At 39.6% G+C, this 20518-nt stretch overlaps 1 protein-coding gene across 2 annotated transcripts in view; it reads right to left on the reverse strand.

Moving 5' to 3' along the window:
* Positions 1-6206: 6206 nt before the first annotated feature.
* The window catches only part of grik2 (glutamate receptor, ionotropic, kainate 2), a 184411-nt gene continuing 170099 nt past the window's right edge, over positions 6207-20518 (reverse strand). Inside the window, exon 18 of one of the 2 annotated variants that reach the window (XM_058648894.1) lies at positions 6207-8305. In XM_058648894.1, the coding sequence (XP_058504877.1) occupies positions 8043-8305 (263 nt within the window). In that variant the 3' untranslated portion in view covers positions 6207-8042. The remainder of the gene's footprint in view (positions 8306-20518) is intronic. The other variant, XM_058648895.1, reaches the window with a different exon arrangement.

Consider the following 20518-nt stretch of genomic DNA (forward strand, 5'->3'; position numbering starts at 1 on the left):
ATTCCATGTGAGGTGAGCGAAAGAACACATAAAGAAACCGTTTCACTCAAAACAAGTCTAGATTACCTCACGAACCAGTGAGCACCAGGCAGAGAGGGGGGGGGGGGTAAGGCCACATCCTTAAGCTATGCTTCTTTGCTTGTATGAATAATACATCCAGAATTCATAATGCATGATCAAAGTTATGACAGTTATCTTGCCTGTCCCTCTTTAACTTGTATTTATGTGGTTGGGCAGTGATGCAGTGAGCCACTGGTTTTCTAGAGTTTTAAAGCTTTGCTGACTCAGGTAAATCAATGTGTAAGTTCAAGAAATGTTGGTGTTTCCTGAAAGGTCTTGCACGCTTATATATTGTGCAACGCTTAACTCCTTTCATTAACAATATCATATATGATGAAATAGTATCCCATTGGCTGGACTAATTATTAGACACAACTGAGATAGAACTTCACTCAAAGGTTGAAAAACTGCACTCGAATCAGGAGCAACTGTTAAGCCCAGAAGCAAATATTCAAAATATATTCAGGAGAGGAAAATTGTTCTGCTCATTGTAATAAACACCACAGATTAACCTGAAATACCCAGTTAATTAGTGTGCCTGACTACACAGGGGTTTTTAATGTTCCCACTATCAACATAGTGTACTCCTGAAGTGAACTGTTCATTCTCTTTTCTTATTGCAATGTTCTCTTTTCTTTTATTCTTCTCACACTGTTTGTTTGTTCTTTGTGTTTCAGAGCAGTTGGTGTGTGTAATTTTGCATTCTTACCTTCTTCTTGTTCTCTTTCCTTTGCCTCTTTTTCTTCCACTTCCAAATAAATTGTCCACTCATATTCACTTGAATTGTTTTTCTTGTTCGTCAGTTTCTTGTTTGTGCCTGCAGCTGCAAGGCATGCATTGCAGCGCAAGCATCTACTGTGATCTATTGTATTGTACTGTGTTTATTCTGTTTCTTATTCCTCTTCCGCCCAAAAGTTTAGCGTGTAACTCCTCCCACAGTTTTGAGAAAAGCCCCACCTGTTATAACAAAACATGCAGTTTGATCAGTAATCGTGTGCCATGACTTTTATAAGCGTTTTGAGTAACCATGGCGACACAAATCGCAAACTGTGAATAATTTCCACATACACATGAATGGGAAATTGCAGAAAAACCGAGCCCACTTTGGAGCATCACAGTGTCGTCATACTTTAACATAGAGACGTGATTGAAACTTTAAGTGGGTAAATGGAAACTTGGGACTCTTCTCATCTTTTCTTGTCCAAAATTTGACAAAAATGTCATTGTTTAGTATATGGGTGTCAAACTGGCGGCCCGCTGGCCACATGCTGCTCTCCAATTACATTTGGCCCACCCACCACAAAATTAATTAGCTAGCAATATTTCTTATAATAGTAATAAGACATTTGGTTGTAATTATTGCTTTATGAAATGTATTACACTCAACATTAAATTACATATATTTAAGCTGTTTTCATGAAAGTTATCCTTATTTATTAGTAGTTATTTGCTAACTTTTCTATCTATTTATCATAAATAGGTTTTTATTTTGAAGTATACACAATTTTATATCAAAACAAGCTATTTTACTTTGAAATTCTGTCACATATCATTATGAATATCTTATATTGCCTTCCCCGCTACAGAACTTTTTTTTACTCTAGACTGGCCCCCTCCTGACCAGCCTAGATGCTAATTGGCCCCCAGGTCATTTGAGTTTGACACCCCTGGTAGTATGTCATCCAAAAAGTCATAGTTAAGTACGTGTTAAGAACTCTCACAAATCTTGGACCCAAATGCACAAAGCCAGAATCAGGAGAAGGGTTTTAAAGAGCTTTATTGACCCCTTTAAGCAGCAAACAAAAGGTGAGCTGGAACAGCTCAGGGAAAAGCTAAACGCTAAGCTAAACTTGACCTTAGGTAGACTATCTCATCAGAAGAATCAAAGACTTGCAGTGGCACAGACGCTGACAACACACGTAAGACACTCTGGCAACAGGAAATGGGGAGAAGGGAGTATATATAGGGAGTGAGGGTAAGGAGCACCAGGTGAAAACAATCAGGAAATCAGACGAGACACAGAACAAGGCAGACAAGGTGCTCACAGGAAGTAGAGAAAACCCCTTACCAAAATAAAACAGGAAGTGACACTGAACTAAAACTAACTAACACAACTGACGGTGCTTACCAAAATAAAACAGAAAGTGACACTCAACTAAATCTAACTAACACAACTGACGGTGCATGACAGTACGTCGTCTAAAATGAGACAAAAATGCCATAGTTAGACAACTATATTTGTATATAAAAGTTACTGTTAAAAAAAAGTGTGAAGTGACCATTGTCCCCGAACATCCTCACATTATCAAATTTGGCCCTCTTTAAAAAAACGTTTGGACAGCCCCGGTTTCCCCAAAATCGGCAGCAAGAAGCAGCCACAATCAAAATTTTGCAGCGGAATTTTCTATTTCTGCGCTGTTATCTAGTCTATCTTTAAGAAACAGCCCGGACATTCAGAAGCCCTTGGAAACCTCCAACTGTGTTTAAGGCTCAAACAAATCCAACTTTGCTTCCCTTCATTTCTGATTTTCTGCTGATAATGCAAAATGCTTTAACCCTATGAAAAAGTAATTTTGCCCTAGGTTTAATCATAATAATAATAGTAATTGTAATATTAAAGATATTGGGGTACATGGGTCCAACGGTATGCTCATTTGTCCAGGCTGTATTTACAGTAACACTGCACCATGCAGAGGTATTGACTGGCTTTATCGATTACAACGGAACAAAGACACAGTTTTTATATGTGCGTGTGTGCTGTGTTGTTTTTGAGCTGTATCCTGGGGAAGGATTTTAGATGAGGTGCCTTGATGGCTGTGGCTTGTTTTCATTCAGTCCACAGCTGGTGGCGGGCTGAGCTTGTTGTTGCAGTAACAGATTATGAAGAAGTGATTTACACAAGGATTTCCCATTTTTTAGTAGCTTTGCTTGTAATGCTGCTGTTGGATATTAGAACAAACAGTGTGAAGCCACTGCTGTTTGTTGTCCCTGTAGCACAGAATCTGCCCCCCACTGGGACATACAGTCTCACACTCTGTATGCCCTTCAACTCAAATCCTGCAAGAGCACAAGTCTATTACAAGAGTTTTACAGGGTGTATAGCATCCGTACAGACTACTTACTGCTTTATAATGTGTTATGTTTACCAAATAAAATGGCCGGTGTGTCTACAGCCAGGGCCAAAACTGAATTTCTTCCCTCCTTAGTTAATATTAGCTATGTTAAATACATGTTTTTTCTCCCAATGCTAAGCACTGGGGAGACAAGAGAGGCTGAGCTCACTGCTCTGCTTCTTTTTAGGAACAGCCACCAATGAGTTAGTGCAGATAGTGGATTGAAGTAGCAGACACCTGAGTTGGAAGGAGTTCTTTTCTGCTTCCTATTGTAAGGATGTCCCCATGCATTGCGCACTGAACCTGATTAGACATAAAACAAAAGAGTAGAAACATGCAAAGTAAGCCTGAGCGCTGACCAAGACAAGGAAATTGTGCTTACATTGGTAGACTGTCACTTGCTTTATCGATTTTAAGAATCCTGTAGGCCTACATGTTTGCACCAACTTACTAAAGTGAATTAACCAGTACGGCTCTGCATGCGGCACTAAAACCTTTGGTGAAATAGCTTTTAGTGTTTATGCTCCAAGCTGTTGGAACAGTCTGAATGAGAACGTGGTGAAAGCCAAAGTCTTAGTTTTGTATTTTGTAGTTTTGCTTTCTTTTGATTAAATTTTCTAATAAAGACATTTGATTCAGTCATTTTATTGCATTCATGTTTGAAAGTTACTTTTTTTTGCCCATTGATTACATGATCACATGTTTTTAGACAATGTTTTTAGTAGTAATTCATTGATTACATGATAACTTTCCTGTTGACAACAACCATAATCCCCATTCACAAATCTTCACCTGTATACAAAACAAATATTATAATTATGCAATTTTATTTAATGAAATTAAAATTAAAAATACGATTCAGACAAAATAACCTTCAGTAAATTAATGTTTAATTTCCAGGGATGACCAAGGATGCCTAGGGGCATAATGGATCTTGGCATTTTCACAAAGGTTCAACTAATTCAATTTTGGGACATGGCACATGTGCAAAGATCCTCCCTCTTGTCTAAACCTTATGTTCCACCAATAGTGAAAATTAAGTACAGAGAAAGAACACCCTGCATGAAATCTATCATTTTATAATCCATTTGCACACCATAAGGAAAAATAATTTTAAATCAGACTTTCTGAGAGCCACATGATTCTTTAGATTGTTTCTTCCACGAAAGGAGGGTTCACAGGAAACCACTTTCTTCAAGGACCATTCTCCTTAGGTGGGGGGTTTTCAGATGCTGTCATGCTCCATTAGTCCACTGTGGGTTTCACTCTGTGTAATCTGGTCAAGGCTTGTAGGTTTGGGTGTCTCTCCCTCAGTGTAATTTTGGATTATGTCTGTAAATCTCCTGTGTTGGGGATCAGTGGCGGATAAATGCCTGTGACTTGCCTTTTTCATCGCTCTCTCAGAAACCATTCAGCCCTGCATTTACTGGGCCAGTAATCTCCCGTTGCACACATCTTGACAAACATAGCAGTCGAACGCTTTTTTTCTTTCATTGCCAGATCTTCATCTAAATTGCACAGAAAAGAAAAGTGTCGTCAACTGATTCAGCATTATATTTAGCATGGTGTGATTGTTCATTTCTTTTCCAATCCCATCCATCCCTTAAAGCTGTGTGGGCGTGTTTTTCACAGATGATTTATTTGTTTGTTTCGTCACCCCCATCCTGACATAGCCCAAGGTGCCGCCATTGTTTTATTTTTACAGAATAGACTTGGCTTGAGCTTCATTTAATATGGCATCATATGATTTCCGGAATATATCTTTGCTAAATCAAATACAGCTCTGGCCAAATCCCTGCACAGCAAGCAGCAGCTTCTTCCTCATCCTTATCGCAACTTTAGCCTTTGGTGCTCTCACTCCTCTGTTGGTGAACACAGAACCAATTAATTGAGGGTTTCTGTTCTCCCCCTTCTTGGCCAGTATGCAAATGAAAGATATATAGGCTCTTATTGATATAATGAAAGTTCAACTGTCAGAAATGGATGCGTTGTATTGTAGCGTGCTTTATTTATTTGGCCTATGTGGTTGTAGTTTGGTCAGAGTCCGGAAATGTACCCAGAATAAAGTCTTCAAGGCTAAATCAATTAAAATCGTCTGACAAAAACAGCAATTAGACCCACTATACACAGGCAACATTTGTGCCACGTGAATCATAGCAGACCTCTCTGGCTTCTGGAAAGATATGAGCTGCAGTCTCTGCCTCTGGTTTCAAAATGCAAACCACTCTTCACTCGCTATGATAATTAGTCAATTAATGGTATCTGGCAAGAGATTCGGTTATCTGATCCCCTTATCTCCACGACCACCACTGCTCACCCGTGTGACCCAGCCACAATTAACATCCTACCTGAGTGTGTGAAAACACCAGGGTGACTACGAAGTGACTGAAGCCTGCACAGATGCACACAAAGGAGACAAAACACAACGGACTCCTTTGTGATGATCGATTAAAGGAGGAGAAGCGTTATGTGTGGTTGTGATCATACAATATTAGCGTGCGTGTGATTTTATGTGCGTTTGGGTTGACTAGTACAATTGCTCTCCACTATTTGATCTATTTTAAATGTCTTGGACCTTATAGAAAACCTTATCCGTTCTTATAGAAAACCTTATCTGTTCTTTCTACAGTTTCAGCCTTTGGGGCGGTGAAGAAGAGGGCCAGCTGAGGCGATTGTAGCCGTAGAGGCTGTTGTCTACTACTGGCATCCTTTATTATCATTTCATCCTGAGCTTTGAATAGTTGGGAGCACATCATGAAAAAATGTATGCACTCTTTATGGTGTATGAACCGGTCGCAGGCTGTGTTCAAGAAGGGTTTGAGATCCACTTCTGATTTTGCATGCACACACAGGATCTTGCATGAACCGATGTTCAGTATAAAGCTTATGTCCGACTGTGATATTTACTGTAAATAACGCCCAGCCTCCATCCCATCATTAATACGGCTGTGTTGTGTAATGGTACTGCATAGACAGTATGATATCTCTCATCACTCTATCTCTCACTTTCCTCATTGTGTTTCCCTGAATAAAGACACAAATGACACAAAGGTTATGAATCCTTTTTTTTTAATTTTCTTTAAACTTGTGCATCAACTTCAAAGGGTAAACTGTGTGCACTCTATTTTATTTTTCACAAGTTCAAAATTAGTTAAGTGTTTTAGTTTGTTTAAATACATCTTTTTCCTTTTTAAAACCATTTACACACAATTTTGCTCAGCTCTGGTTTCTAGCAGTCTATCAGTAATCGGGGGTGTAGAATGATAAACATCATCAGCAGTCCTTCCCTCTGCCTTCCTGTGTGTGTGTGTGTGTGTGTGTGTGTGTACACGGTATAGTAGCTCTAACCAGTTTTACCAATACTCTTATGTCATGTGAAGTAAAAATACCTCTTTAAATATGATTCCTTTACATGATAAAAAATAGTATATTTTTTTCTTCTTCCTCTTCTTCTTCTTCCCCGAAACAACATTGTCACTGATGCTTTACCAGAATGTTCGGCCCCTATGGAGAACTATTTGGAGTGAATCTGCTCCATGGAGAATGGGTCCACCCTGCGCTCTCTGTGTGTGTGTGCGCGTGTGTGTGTGTGTGTCAGCTCAGTCTAAGCCTCCTGAAATACCAGTGTGGAGTAGAACCACCTCTCTGCCATGGATGGCTTCATGATGTATTTTGTGTTGATAAAAATCATTACAAAATTTGATTATTTTCGTACAAAAACACTTTTTTTTTTTGTTCATAGAAATTGCATTTGCACAAGTAAATGTGGGGCTTTGCTGCCAAAGGAAGGAGAAGGAAATAAAGCCACAGGAGTACAAAATTAAACTAGACACTTGATACCGAGCAAACGAAAATAACGTGTGTACCCATACAGAGTTGAGGTGTATTTACTGCAGTAGTGAAAATCCAGTCCGTAGAGATATAAATACGGAGTATCATAAATAAAACAATAAATAGAATAAATAGTTTGTGTTTTCGTGATTGCTGTGAATTTGGACATTCCAGGGTTTATCCTCATTAATATTATGGGTGTGTACCTCCACAGAATCCTTATTATTAAATGACTACTGGCTGATACATGGACATCAACGGGTCACTACATTGCTCCTACTCCTGCATTCGCTGCTTGTTTTTTACCATATAAATCTTAAATCTTAAAACCACCCCTCCCCCCCTACATTAAAGACATAATGTTAGTACTCTGAAACACAAATAAATGATATCACTTATTGCCTGATGGATGATATACAGTTCATCAATTTCTGATATTCATCAATATCGTATGCAACTAAGCAATACCTCTCTATACAGTTTAGGAGCTGCAGTGGTTCTGGTCTTCGGGGAATTGAATTTAGTCAAGAGCCACTGTGGTCATTCTGTTTACTACTAATAATAACAATTAAAAAAAAAAAAAGAAATCTTATACAGACCTCTTCCCCTTTCCCACAGCTTCTTAATGTCTATATCCACTCAACATTTATGAGATGCTCTTGAGGCTGCTCGACCAGCCTCATTCAAAGTGTGCGGTGAAAGACTGACAGAGCAGCAGCTGAGGACGTTAAGTTCAGTTTCTTTTCTTTTTTTTCTCTCCCATTAACCACTGCTGTCCCGATTTGAATTTATTTGCAGACTACCTCTTACACTCCTGGGTTCTGAAAATCCTTTGTCACCTTGCCAAGGTGGTAAGAGTAATGAGGTAACTCACTGAAATTTTACCCAGGTTCAAGTTATTTCCACAGGAAATATTGTTGAATCTCTTATCCCTAACTAATTTTAAATAAACAAGAATGACATTTCCCCAATGTACAACCAATATCTGCTCTATGACATAACCCAGCTGTCAACAATCACAATCCGACTCCCTCCCCCTTACCATTTACCCCTACCTCTTTCCCCAGTGTCTCTGCACAACTTCTCACTGCAGGAGAGAGGGTGAGAATGTGATTGAGATTCCCAAGGATCCCATTTTAGGCCATGGTCTCTTTCCCTGGCAGTCTGCGGTCGTTGAAAGTGTGCATGTTGATGACCTCCTCCGTTTTCACCATGACTGGGGGCTGGGGCTTGTGTTTGAGCCGGCGCTGGCACTTGAGGGAAATCCGCAGCTCGTCCACCACGGCACTGCAGAAGGACCTCTGCAGAGGAAAAGAGAGAAGAAGAAAAAAATGGAGAACAGAGTGAGCTTCAGACTTCCTCCCCTGTCCAAATGTTATGGGCAAAAGAACAAGCCTGTACTCATTGTAGGCAGCCTTATTTTGTTGCCTTCCCCAATCCCTACCCACCATCTAAGTGCATAGCTGCCATGGGGCAAAAGGTGAAATATGCAGTGTAGCAGGCAGGAAATGGAAGAAATGCAGGATGGATGCAGACAGGGAAAAGGGTGGAGGGAGGTGCTGGTTTGTGGGCTGTGCAGTAGAGAGTTAAGGGCAAATAAATGCCAATGTGGATACAATAGTCGTGGATTTAGGGAGTTTTTTGTTTAGGATTTTTGTACAAAGGGTGTTTAATACATACACAGATATTTAACAATTTACTGTTGTCGCTCTTACATGAGTCAGAGGCTGGAATGCAACAGAAAACGTTTGTGTCCCTTGTGGCTGCAGGTGGCATTAGAGTGGAGTTGCTCTCATAAACGATGCAGCAGGAGCAAGAAGCCAGTAAGGAGATGGTTAGTTTTCCTTCCTGAGAGCAGGTGTTGTGACATAATAAGCACCCTTGCTGTGAAAAGCACCCAGTAGTGCAGACAACGCAAATCCACATCCTTTTGGTGAGGGATGTCAGCAGGCAGCCAGCCAGCATGAGAACTGAGTTTACATTTTCATCCCAGGGACCAAGAGAACGACCAGGCGACCAGGCAGTCTTTATGGGGGGTGGATATAAATGTGAATAGTGTTTTGTAACACCGTTACATCGCACACTCAGATCCAGTCTTTCTATTTCAGCTTCGGACTTCTTTGTGTATTTAGTTGATTAGTTTATTTCTGTAGTCTCAAAGAGAAGGGTATAATTTTACAGACAAAATGTCATTGATAGGTCTGCAAAAAAACACAACAAAGTGGCCCAAGTATTTTAATGAGGATCTAAACCAATTTGAAGAGATCGGAAGGGTTGTAAAATCACTTTAATCATGCGTGTATTTGAGGTCACTGATGTCAGTGTTGTTGTTGTTGCCCGTGATACACAAAACAGCAGCTTTGTTCCTTTAGTGTCTATAAACCAATATCTGTCCTTAGCTCCAAAATACAATGAAAATTGCCCAAAACAAACAAACTTGTCAGAGGGCAAGAGTGTAAGAAGATATATAACAACATTTATTAATGCAACAAGTATCCAGACACTGTGGCATGCTGGAGGTGACGTGCCTGTCAGCTATTAGCACGAGATAACTGGTCAGCCGGACCAGGAATACAAAGAACAAACCAATCCAAGAAGAGGATTCTCACAAGCTGCTTTGGATAATCAAACACAGAAGGTTAGATGCTATGGAAAATAGTGCAGAGCCTCTAACGCTGATGTTTATAAGATTCTATTTGCACATGGCTACTTAACTTTGGAACAAAGGTTGCAGTCATGGTAAAAAATGTATATAAGTGAAATACTGTGATCATGAAAACACAATAGAGTACTACGAGTAATATACAGACTGATCCTCTCCAATTCCTTACAATACTGGACTGCTCTTTTACAATACAGAACATTTTATCCGTCCGTTGTCTGTGCCAAAAAAAATATTCAGATTTTTATTCTGACAGTTCTGCTGTCCATAAAATACTGCATTCTCATGTGGCACCTAATCGTTAGTGTGGGCATGAATATGTTTCCAAGGGGAAAAAAGTGGTACCTGAATATGACATTTATCAAAATAGCTATGTTCTTTCCAGTGCTTGGACCATAACAGGGTTTTTATGCTTTGGATCCAGCACTTTTAACAAATTTCAACGTGCAATTGAGATGTTCTGTTGAGAGATTCAAGGCTTGTTGGAATTTAAAGGGTTTTCCACTGCAGCATGGTAAGAGTGTTGAAAGCCCAGGTAGATTCATTTGAATTGACAGGAAAATAGAAAGTGCAGCAGCGTTACTGTTCACCACGGTCTGTGCACCATCCTTCCATGGTTACAAAGGAATATGCCTTTGAGGGAGGATCCTTCTAGGAAAGAATGTCAAAAATAGACTGTCAAGCAAAACTCACCTAGAACCTAAACATAGAGCAAGGTCCTCAAAGTTCAACTTCTCTCAACTTCAAGGGAAGAAAAACAAAATCTGCTTAAAATGAAATGACACAATAAGCAGTTGATCAATATCTCAAGATTTGCAGCATTTGCAGCACATCATTTTTTTATGCTTTCCAAAACAGCATTCGTGTCAAATACGAAATGTGTTTAAACCTTTTTTAGATATTTGGAAAACATTGTGATGTGGGTCAAAACGATTACATCTTTGAGGTTAGAGGAGCTTTGTTGTCATGGCTACTGTAGCAGAAGTGTTTTTGGAATGATTGTTGACTGTCAGTTTGGCACAGGAAAAAAGCAGTGATCTCCTACCTTAAGAACATATTTGACACATTTTGTTCACCCTGAATTCCTCCCTCTGCCGTCTTCGTTGAATTGCTGAATGTAATAATAACCTTTTGGTCAACAGTAAATATAGCGCGCTGATGGGCTTGGTGGTAACAAGGCCTCACCTCAGACTGATCAAATTCTAGTGATGAGGAGAAATTGGCACACATAGATTGATGAAACATTTTGGAAGAAAATAAACCTTCTGTGAGTTGTGTGCCCCACCTCCACTTTGTAACTCAATTGGATAAGACATGTGTATTTAACTATTTTGCTTTTGCATGTTTCTCTATGCAGTTTATCCACATGCTGTGCAGAGGCAGCAGGGGAAGCTCTCCTCCCTCTATAAGATACATGGTCAAATATGGACCGCCGTATTTACGTACAGTGCGCTAAAACGCAATCAACTATATGACTAGTTCGTTCAGAATCAGCTGTTTCTGGGAGTCAGGGGACAGAGCTAAAAAAGCAGAATTTATGTATAAATAACTGGACCTGAAAATAGCTTCCCTTGTTTCAAAGACTAGCAACCGCCACTGACGCAGAGTGATTATCATGTAGCTGAACATCTGGACACAAGCCATATAATCTCACAGTGTAGAGCCTGATTAGATACAAGCAACTGTACATGAATATATAATAAATGCAAAGATTCATGCAATATTTAGTCAATCACATGTATCCAAATGCCATATAATCCCTGATGGGAAACCCAACAGCTATGTGTTGCAAACTAATTTTTCTCCTTGAAACATGTAAATGTGAGAATGAGACAACATGTTATTCTTGCCGGAGCTAATCCCAGCTGACATGGTGAAAGGTGGGGTTCACCCTGGACAGCTCGCCAGTCCATTGCAGGGCAATTCTCATTAAATAGTTCTGCCAAATGAATTGCTGACAGGCCTACGCTCTCAGGCAATGTTTGTGACTATGTCCTTACGTCTCAGTCGAAAGAAGTGAGAGAGGTAAATGACCAGAGAGCACAAAGGACAAGACAGTTTAGTGTATAATATAAGAAGTATAGCGATCCAGGTTGCAGTTAATTGCTAAACCGGTAAACACACCCTGTCCATTGACTCTTTCAAATATTTAATATTCCAATTAAGATTTAATAATTGATATGATTCTGCTCAGTGGTCAATGACACACAAGACAGTTTAAGACTGCATATTCATCAACTCGATGAAACGCGATGAAACCACACACGGTACAATCAAATAGACAAACATGCGTGAAATATTCATAACAGAACAACGGGACATGCTGCAGTTTGTACCACAGGCAATACAAATTACAGATGACACAAACATACACACATACACACACAATTAATAGAATCTATAACTTTGTAGATACATTCATCAAGTAAACTTTTCTAATTAAGTTCATCACAAAAACAACATCTGGAAGCTATAATTCCAGCTGTAGGCCAAGCTATTTTTAGAATTCTTTTGCTGTCAGTAAAATCTTTTACTTTTTTGCTTTTGGATGCCATATCTACATTAAATCAAATCTTCTGAGCTTGCAAATGCCATCTGTGTGTCTTGTATGAAGGCCGTGCCACATCAGTGCTGTGACAATGTTGTATAACATCCACTGCAAGCACTTCTTTCCACAATTACGTTAGGCAACTGAAATGCCTCCAAAGGCAGATGTGCTATTTCACATATCAACTATCTTAGCATTGGTGAAAATAGACAACAGCAGCCCATGTGCTGCAGTTTCTCTGTTCTCTGGCAAAGAAAAAAAACACCACCAACCACTCTGCTTTTGTTTATCGTGGAAGTGATGGTGGATAGATCACATTTGCTGTTTTACTGAGTGAGTTTAGCCGTATACATCAGAGAGCTTGGCGGGGGAAATTATACTCTGCCATGAACTTGACTTTGTATATATTTCTTCACGTAAAAAAAGATTGACATTGATTGATTAGAAATAAACAGGTGAATATAACATGAATAGTACAAAGAGAAAAAAAAGCTGACACAAGGCTAGGCAACTGGGTCTTACCTGGTGTGATGGTCAGAGGAAATGGCCTGGAACATCACTAAGTTGACGAGACGGACAACTGTGCCCTGTGTGTTATGCTCAAAAGACTAACTTAATAAAGCCAATGCCTGCTTAAATCTATGGTATCTACATAAAAAAGGTCTGTACACGCCACACGTGCCACAAAATAAGCACAAGCTCTCTCCTAAAGAAGACCAGTGGCTCACTAACCTGAGATGCGGAGTCATTAGGGCAGTGGGGTCACTAATCTCATAACCTGGGTGCCAAAACTAAAAGCAATCATTTTCACAATGCATAATGCCGTGCACACACATCCACTGTGGCCAGGGCTTAAGCAAAATAGCTCATGAAACAATGGAGTACTACTGTGTTTGCGTCTAGTGTTCGTGCCCAAACAGATGAAGGGTCTGCAAATATGAATACACTTCCTTACGTATCTCTTACAGCAAACCTCCTGATTGTCAATCCCACTGAAACAGCTGCTGATTCCCTCATCTCCTGTAAAATCAAATGGCATGGCAGTGTTTTCATCACTAACAGCTGTATAAGCTCCAGGCTTTGGGACTTTGGGACTGGACCCACACTGCTCGCACACAGGGGACACATTGCCATCATGGCTGCCTGCTATAGTGGCATGCTGGATTGATGGCGACTGCTTGGGGTCATTGGATTACAGAGTTTTTATGGTGCTTGACAATCAGCCGCAGCTGTATGGCTGCGTGTCAATGTGAGGAAGGGTCTGCTCACTTTAAGGACAATGGAGAGGTTGTAAATCTGACAATGAGAGCAGGCATCTAAAGGAAAAAGATTCATTTTGTTCATGTAATTATTTGCTCAGGCCTGACTGTATAAATGACTAATGGTTAATAAACTGCATACGATGAAGACATTACCCGGGGGATATGATAGGTTTAATCTCATTCTACAGGTATATGGAAGCTATGAGAGCAGTCGTCCAAAAATAATCAGGATTACTACATATATTGAGTAGATGGAAAGTGAATATATCTTAATCTGGAATAGACTCGGTTTGAAAGGAACATTGTTGGTCTATTCATCAAAATACAACAAATGAAGGCCTAAGCCACACCTGTGAGAGTGAACTAATGGGCTCCGTTCAGCTCGAATGGAGGCGCAGCAGATGTGAAACTGTGATGCAGATGGGATGGGGCTTGGCTGAGCTATAATCCTCAGTTTACTCTACATCTCTGGCCCCTGGTCAGCAGTAAATGATTAGCTGTTTTGAGATTCGGTTCAATCTGGGGGCTCTTATGAGCTGCCGTTCACAATTGGTGCAGCTCTGTCTGCATATTGCTTGTGTGCTTATTGTTGTGCTTGTGTTAAATATGACATCTTCACACATCACACGTCCACCTGCGTGCAAGAGAAATGCACCAGTATTTTAGCTGAACATCAGTACCGTCAGATATTGTCCACTGTTGAACTTTCACTTCGTGTTTAGCGATACAGACATTTTCTGGGCTATACATTGGAAATAAAATGTCAATAAAAGCTCTGAAATGAATAATTGCTCTATGATGAAAAAAATTGTATTTTATAACTTTGTACGATTGAGTGGGCTGAAAAGTTTAAATGTTTTAAAGAATGCAGTAGAATATTGTTTATTTTCCAAAATAACCAGTAAAGTATGATATGATATTCACGTGTGAATGTGGGAGATGTGCACGTTCTTCCCAGTCTTCAATTTCAGCTTGTGATTCTTTTTAGCTCTCTGCAGTTTCCTCCTCAATTATGAGTGAATCAAAGACAAACACTCGAGGGCTGTGTTTTTTTTTTTGTTTGACAATGCAATCATTTTTTAAAAAGGGGACAAAAAAACAAACACACAAAAAAAACACCTGCCATAGCAGAATTAAAAGAATAAAGATCTCCTTCAGACATGTGCTCATCCACAAACAATTTGGAAACACACTCAGTGTGTAGAAATCTGAAAAGTGACAATATTTGTCAGCATCAACATGGATAACATTATCACAAGCATTGGTGTTCTGTTAGTTCTAGGTTACAACCTACACACAGCTGAGTGATGGAAACTTTCCCCTCAACTGAGCATGAAACAGCTTCTCTACCCCTAACGAATAAGAAATTGACCCTTATTTTTTGGCATAATTCAAGTTGCTTTGGAGAGTCTTAATGGATCACTGGGTAAATGTCACACTTGTGGGTAACAAAAACAACACCATCTATGTTTATTTTGATCCCCTACAAGCCCCTTCCCCCAGTTACTCTCTTGGATAACACAAACAACAAAGACACAATTCTCATTTCTCCCACTAGCTATCCCCAAAGATCAGTGGCAGTTCTTGCTTTTATGGTGCTAACAATAAATACTATTATTAACCAAGTGGAATGACAAAAGTAAATGTGATCACTAATATATTAATATATAATTTCAATACAAATTCAAGATTCTTATCAAGAAGAGAACTTGATAAGAATTACAACACTGCCAATTCAACAAAAAAAGATACTAACGAAATAGTTCAACTGCCATCTAAATCCTAATCTTTATTGCCGTCCTTGATGCAAAGTCATCAGTTACATTATCATGGGGAATCTGAGCAGTAATTGCACCGAGGTGGTTCAGGGCCAGGTCTGTGCTGATTAATAATCTGGAATCTTCTTATGTTCTTTCGACCAAAGACCTGGCTTAAGGCCATAAAACTGGTTCCACTCTAATTCCCGTGACGGCTGCTTTGCTGATCTCCCACACCTCTGTTGCTCACACACGGAGCATGCGTCTATGTGTCTGCTGTGAACCTGCTGTGGAGTTACCACCCTCCTCCCCTTCTCCTTCTCCTTCCAAGTGTGAGACCTTCCCAGCATTGCTTACAAATGAGTAAGAATTAAGGATTAAGATGTAAGGGTGTCCCCCTTCAGATCCGCTTGATATTGTTATTGTGAAGGGCAAATTAGTGACATTAAAGCCAGAGATGGAACTGGCAGAGGGTGGAAGAGCCGAATTGAACAGCTTAAAAGAGAAAAGGAATCCTGTTTATGCAGGAAGAGAAGAGAAGAGAAGAGAAGAGAAGAGAAGAGAAGAGAAGAGAAGAGAAGAGAAGAGAAGAGAAGAGAAGAGAAGAGAAGAGAAGAGAAGAGAAGAGACCTTGGACAGTCATTCATTCCATGGCAAAGACTTGAGCGGCTTCAAAAACAACTTGCAGTTTGCCTGAACAACCAGTCTACATAGGCATTAATGTGATTTGTTCAAAGTGTGATTGTAACGATTGTTTCTGCTTCATATAGCACGGCTGTTGGCATTTTCTTCTGCTGCTTTAAGAATGTGCATTTGCATGAGGGGGATGCTTATCATGACACCAAAACCTGCTTTGAGAAAAAGTACCTGCATCCTTACCTGCATCTTGCTACTGCTTTATCTTTAAATGACCAAACAATTACTCACCTAGAACTCCCGAGGACATAAAAGGACTAACATCTAGCCTCAGAGACAAGTTTTTAATAACTACTCTGAGAAAGACTAAAATAGGCCTATGTTTGTGTTGGTGAGGGAAATCCAGTGGATTGATGGATGAAGACTTTACCGAAGCCATCAAGGTGGCAATTATTTTATCTTTTGTGAAGACTATCCCAAGAAAACTGTTAGGAGTTGCAAAGTAATCTGCCAGAAATCTGTGGATTGAATTGGCCTCCTGTCCTTTGCCTTGTTGTTACCAGATTGCCTCTACTGAGATTTAGCTCGTCCACTAAATCTATTTATGCCACACAAGGAGCTCTGCCTCGGGAAAAAAAAAGATAAAACTCCAATCTGCCATGTAACTGAGCCCAAGTTCCTGACTCATCAGACTTTCCCTTTGAGCACAGAAATGGCTACATATGCATACATGTATGTGTGTGTGTGTGTGTGTGTGTGCGTGCTGTGCTGATTAGATGGTTTCCTCACAAACAGCTGGCGGTCCCTGCACCCCGAGAGCCAGGTTAGTCTGCAGCAGCCCCAGCAGCAGGCAGGAGGAGAGGAAAAAGCAGCAGGAGGAAGAGCGGGAGGAGGAGGAGCGGGAGGAGGAAGCGGAGGAGGAGCTGAGGGAAGGAAGGGGCGAGAGAGGAGCAGAAGGCAGAGAAGGAGGAAGGGGGGGGGGGACAACCATGGTAATCATGGAAATCTGACAGACAAAAATGGGGATGACAGAGAAATGCTCAGCTGAAAGGCGACGAGGCATTTGACTCGGTGATAAACTGAAAAGTCCAAAATCTCTTTTTTGATTGAATTTAATTGAATTAGCTTTTGTAATTTTCATATGCATGTTTTCAAACTGAGGTAGCAGAGGGAAATGCAAACTACAAATTATACTTACTCCTAACATATCATATAGTTTTAGCTTGAACATTAAACACTACCAAAGGAGACATTAGGTTTACAGAAGCAGTGATTAAAATGATCAACATTGGCCCTATCATCCAAATTTAGGAGGAGGAGAAGAGAGCAGAATGACCTTCTTCAGACAAAGTCTGAAACAGAGACACCAATGACTAGTTTGTGAGGATGCCTTTAATTTTATCATCAGCTATAAACTTTTTATTAACCCTTTTCTCTGGGGCCAATGCCCTTGTAGTCACATGACCTTGATGCATTGTATGTATTGTGTCTCTACTTCACCCTTGGTCCAGAAAAGGGTCTGGCGTCTAAAACGTTACATTGGAGACAATTCTAAAATACATATACCCTCTAATCCTAATATATTTGATTTAGTTGTATTACAAATATACATCATAGTGAAGGCAACAGGAGCACAGCTGCGCTGGAGTGTGCTGAGCCTGAGATAATGAAGAAGACTTCTGTTTACACAGAACATACTGTGTAAGGAATGAGAATGTGGCAGTAATGGATGCCAACTGCCGTAAAACACCACCACCACCAACCAACCAACCAAGCTTGTGTGTTTGGACACCATGTGCAAGTTCGGGTTGTGTTAATTATTACAGCCATGTCAAGACATGAGTTCTGGCTAGTTGCTGAGCAACATGGGAAATGTCTTTTTGTCCACCTCCACCTGGAATCCTGCCCAGTGACTGTTTGAAGCAGCTGGTGAAAAGCACAGTTTGTGCGGTCATCATTGGCCCTAGAAGTGATGGTTAACACTGTGTAGCAGTAATGATGGGATGTGCGTAATATAAAGCAAACCCAGTGAGTGTGAACATGTGTGAAGGAGCAAATAATAGTCTTGGGGCGATAAATCAAAATGACAAGCCTACAGAGCTCTGTGGTTGGTAAAGTTATCAAATGTTTATTCATATTTTTTATTAAACCTCCTAACAAGTTTCATTTTTTTTTTACTGACACAAACACAAACATGTATGGCTTTAACGTGACTGTTTCACCCTTAAAAAACTATTTCCCAGGCGGTATGGCTCACTATTAAATTGATTACGTCTGACTGCTTCGTTTTCCTCATTTCTAATGTTAGAGAACAGAAGTAATTATAAAATGCAAATTGCTGGATGTGCACTGTCAAGCACGTAAAAACAACAAAAGAGATGCTTAGCACCACATTTTTCAACTTGACACTCGAAGCGTCATGGTGTGAAAACGATCCTACCTTAAGAAAGTAGGTGCTGCTGGTCTGTATGAGAACCCTGGAGCAATGGAATCTAATGTATGGCTAATGTATAACTTTCACAGATAAGCCTGATACTAAGTCCTATTTTTTGAAGTATTTGCCTTGTTAAATATCATATTACATTCAGAATGATATGGTGTTATTATTATGTGTTCCTTCCTGATCTGTTAAAATGTAGATACACTTTGCACATTGTACATGTTTAATTCAAATAATATCTAAATGCTTTCATTAAATAGTCAACAATAAATCAAAGAGTTTCCTATTTTATGAATAGATGCGATTATCCCTGTCTCTATGGTCCACATTGCTTATTTGACTTCTTTTTGAATTTCTTTAACAAGCTATGGTAGCCTGAATAAGTACTGTTATTCACAACCACAACCACAACCACTGGTGAAATAACAAGAGGGCTTTTTCAGTGTACTGAAAAACACCTATGATTTCCTCTGTAAATGCAACAAAATCACAGTACCTTTCCATTGGGCGACACATTATTCTCATTAATTGCTAACATTTTACTGCAGGGGCACAAACTACAGTGCACTTTATGTAAGTGTAAAGTTTCTTCCGAGCTTTAAAGGTGTGGTCTTTCACTTTGACAGAATTATTTCTTGTATGTCCTTGTTACTCTTAGTTGCTTCCTCTTTAACACATATAGATGTGTAATAAATGCGTTTCACTGATGCCTTGCCTTTTTTTTTGAACAGAGCCATCTATCATGACCACCTGATTTTATATGGTAGCATTTAGTTACTGGCTGCACTCATGATAGTCGTGCTGAGTATGTGATGTTTGCTTAAAGAGCTAACAGTTGTTTTCAAATTGAGTTATCTGAAAGCATCTTTGTGGTCGGCCGACCGGCTGTTGGTTGTTTTGTGGAACTAGAGACATACATTCTTTGACTGCATGTTGAAAGGCTGAATTGATCGGTAACAACAGATCAATTGAAGTTGAAGTCTCAGAGTGGGGATTGTTGCTCTCCAATCACTCGCGGGGCATACAGAGAAGAAGGGCCGGCAACTTTGAAGGTCTAAAATGCATTTGTCTGTGAATGTAACCGGAGCAGGACTACTGTGGTTGTCTACTATGGCTATCAAAGAGAGCAAAGTATAGCTGTCTTCAAGCTTATGGGAGAGCAACAGCTTAGGTATGGACCACGTCAAAGTTGTGGACTAAAGAGAAGTTCAATCAGAGCCAGAGGACTCATTTGCCAAGCCTTGTAATATATTTTGTGACATTTAAAACTACTTTCCCCAACACGCTTAGTGAATATCAGCATATGTGAACTACAAACCCAGAACAGTCAAACTGTTATTGTAATCCGGTGATTCTATTCGTGTGCAGTTCCAAGCAAACAAGTGCAAGTGTGTGTCAAAGGCATCTCCACATAACAAATAGGTGCATAACACAGGACAAAAGGTTGAGTGTAATTTCTATATCACATTAAGTGCAAGCACGACACAACAGTTAAAGTGATATGGTGCAGTCTGAATGGAGAAGTCTGTGAAAGAAAAAAAGGTCAGACTGTTGACCGTTGAAATATTTCTTAAGAAAAGTGGTATATGAAAAAATGTTTTGATTATTATTAATATTCTTTGTCTGTGTGGCATCTGCTACGTCTACTCATCGTGTCTGACTTTCATAAGCTTATCCTGAAGAGATGTATAACCTTGTTTCGGAGTGGTAGAGCAGTGTTGTTGTGGAGTTCACTCTGAGTACGTTTATCTTATGCCAAATCCACACCGTATTTTAATTTTAAAACAAATCCCATACACTTATGCCTTCAGTCCACACTACTCTGGAGTTTCTGAGCACATAAAACAATGTTGACATACAAGAAGACCTTTGGAAGTGACAGTTACAGAAGTTACCTGCATTTCTGATTGGCTGACTTTCAGTTTCAGTTCCTCGTTTTATGTCCAATTAAATACATATTATTGGTCTTATTATCACTATCATCATCATTATTATTATTATTTACAATTTCTGTGGTAGAAAATGCCCTTTTTCGTGTCATGTGTATTAATTTAATTGAAAGCATAAGGAATCAGACAGCAAATGAACACGTTGATTACTTCAATTTATCTCAGAAGTTTAAAATGATTTCCAAGTGTATTAATTAATGAATTAATGAATTACTTAATTAATTAATCTTCCTATTTAAAATTATATTGTGCATCATCTT

The sequence above is a fragment of the Solea solea genome, chromosome 13 (assembly GCF_958295425.1).
Source record: "Solea solea chromosome 13, fSolSol10.1, whole genome shotgun sequence".
Lineage (NCBI taxonomy): Eukaryota > Metazoa > Chordata > Actinopteri > Pleuronectiformes > Soleidae > Solea > Solea solea.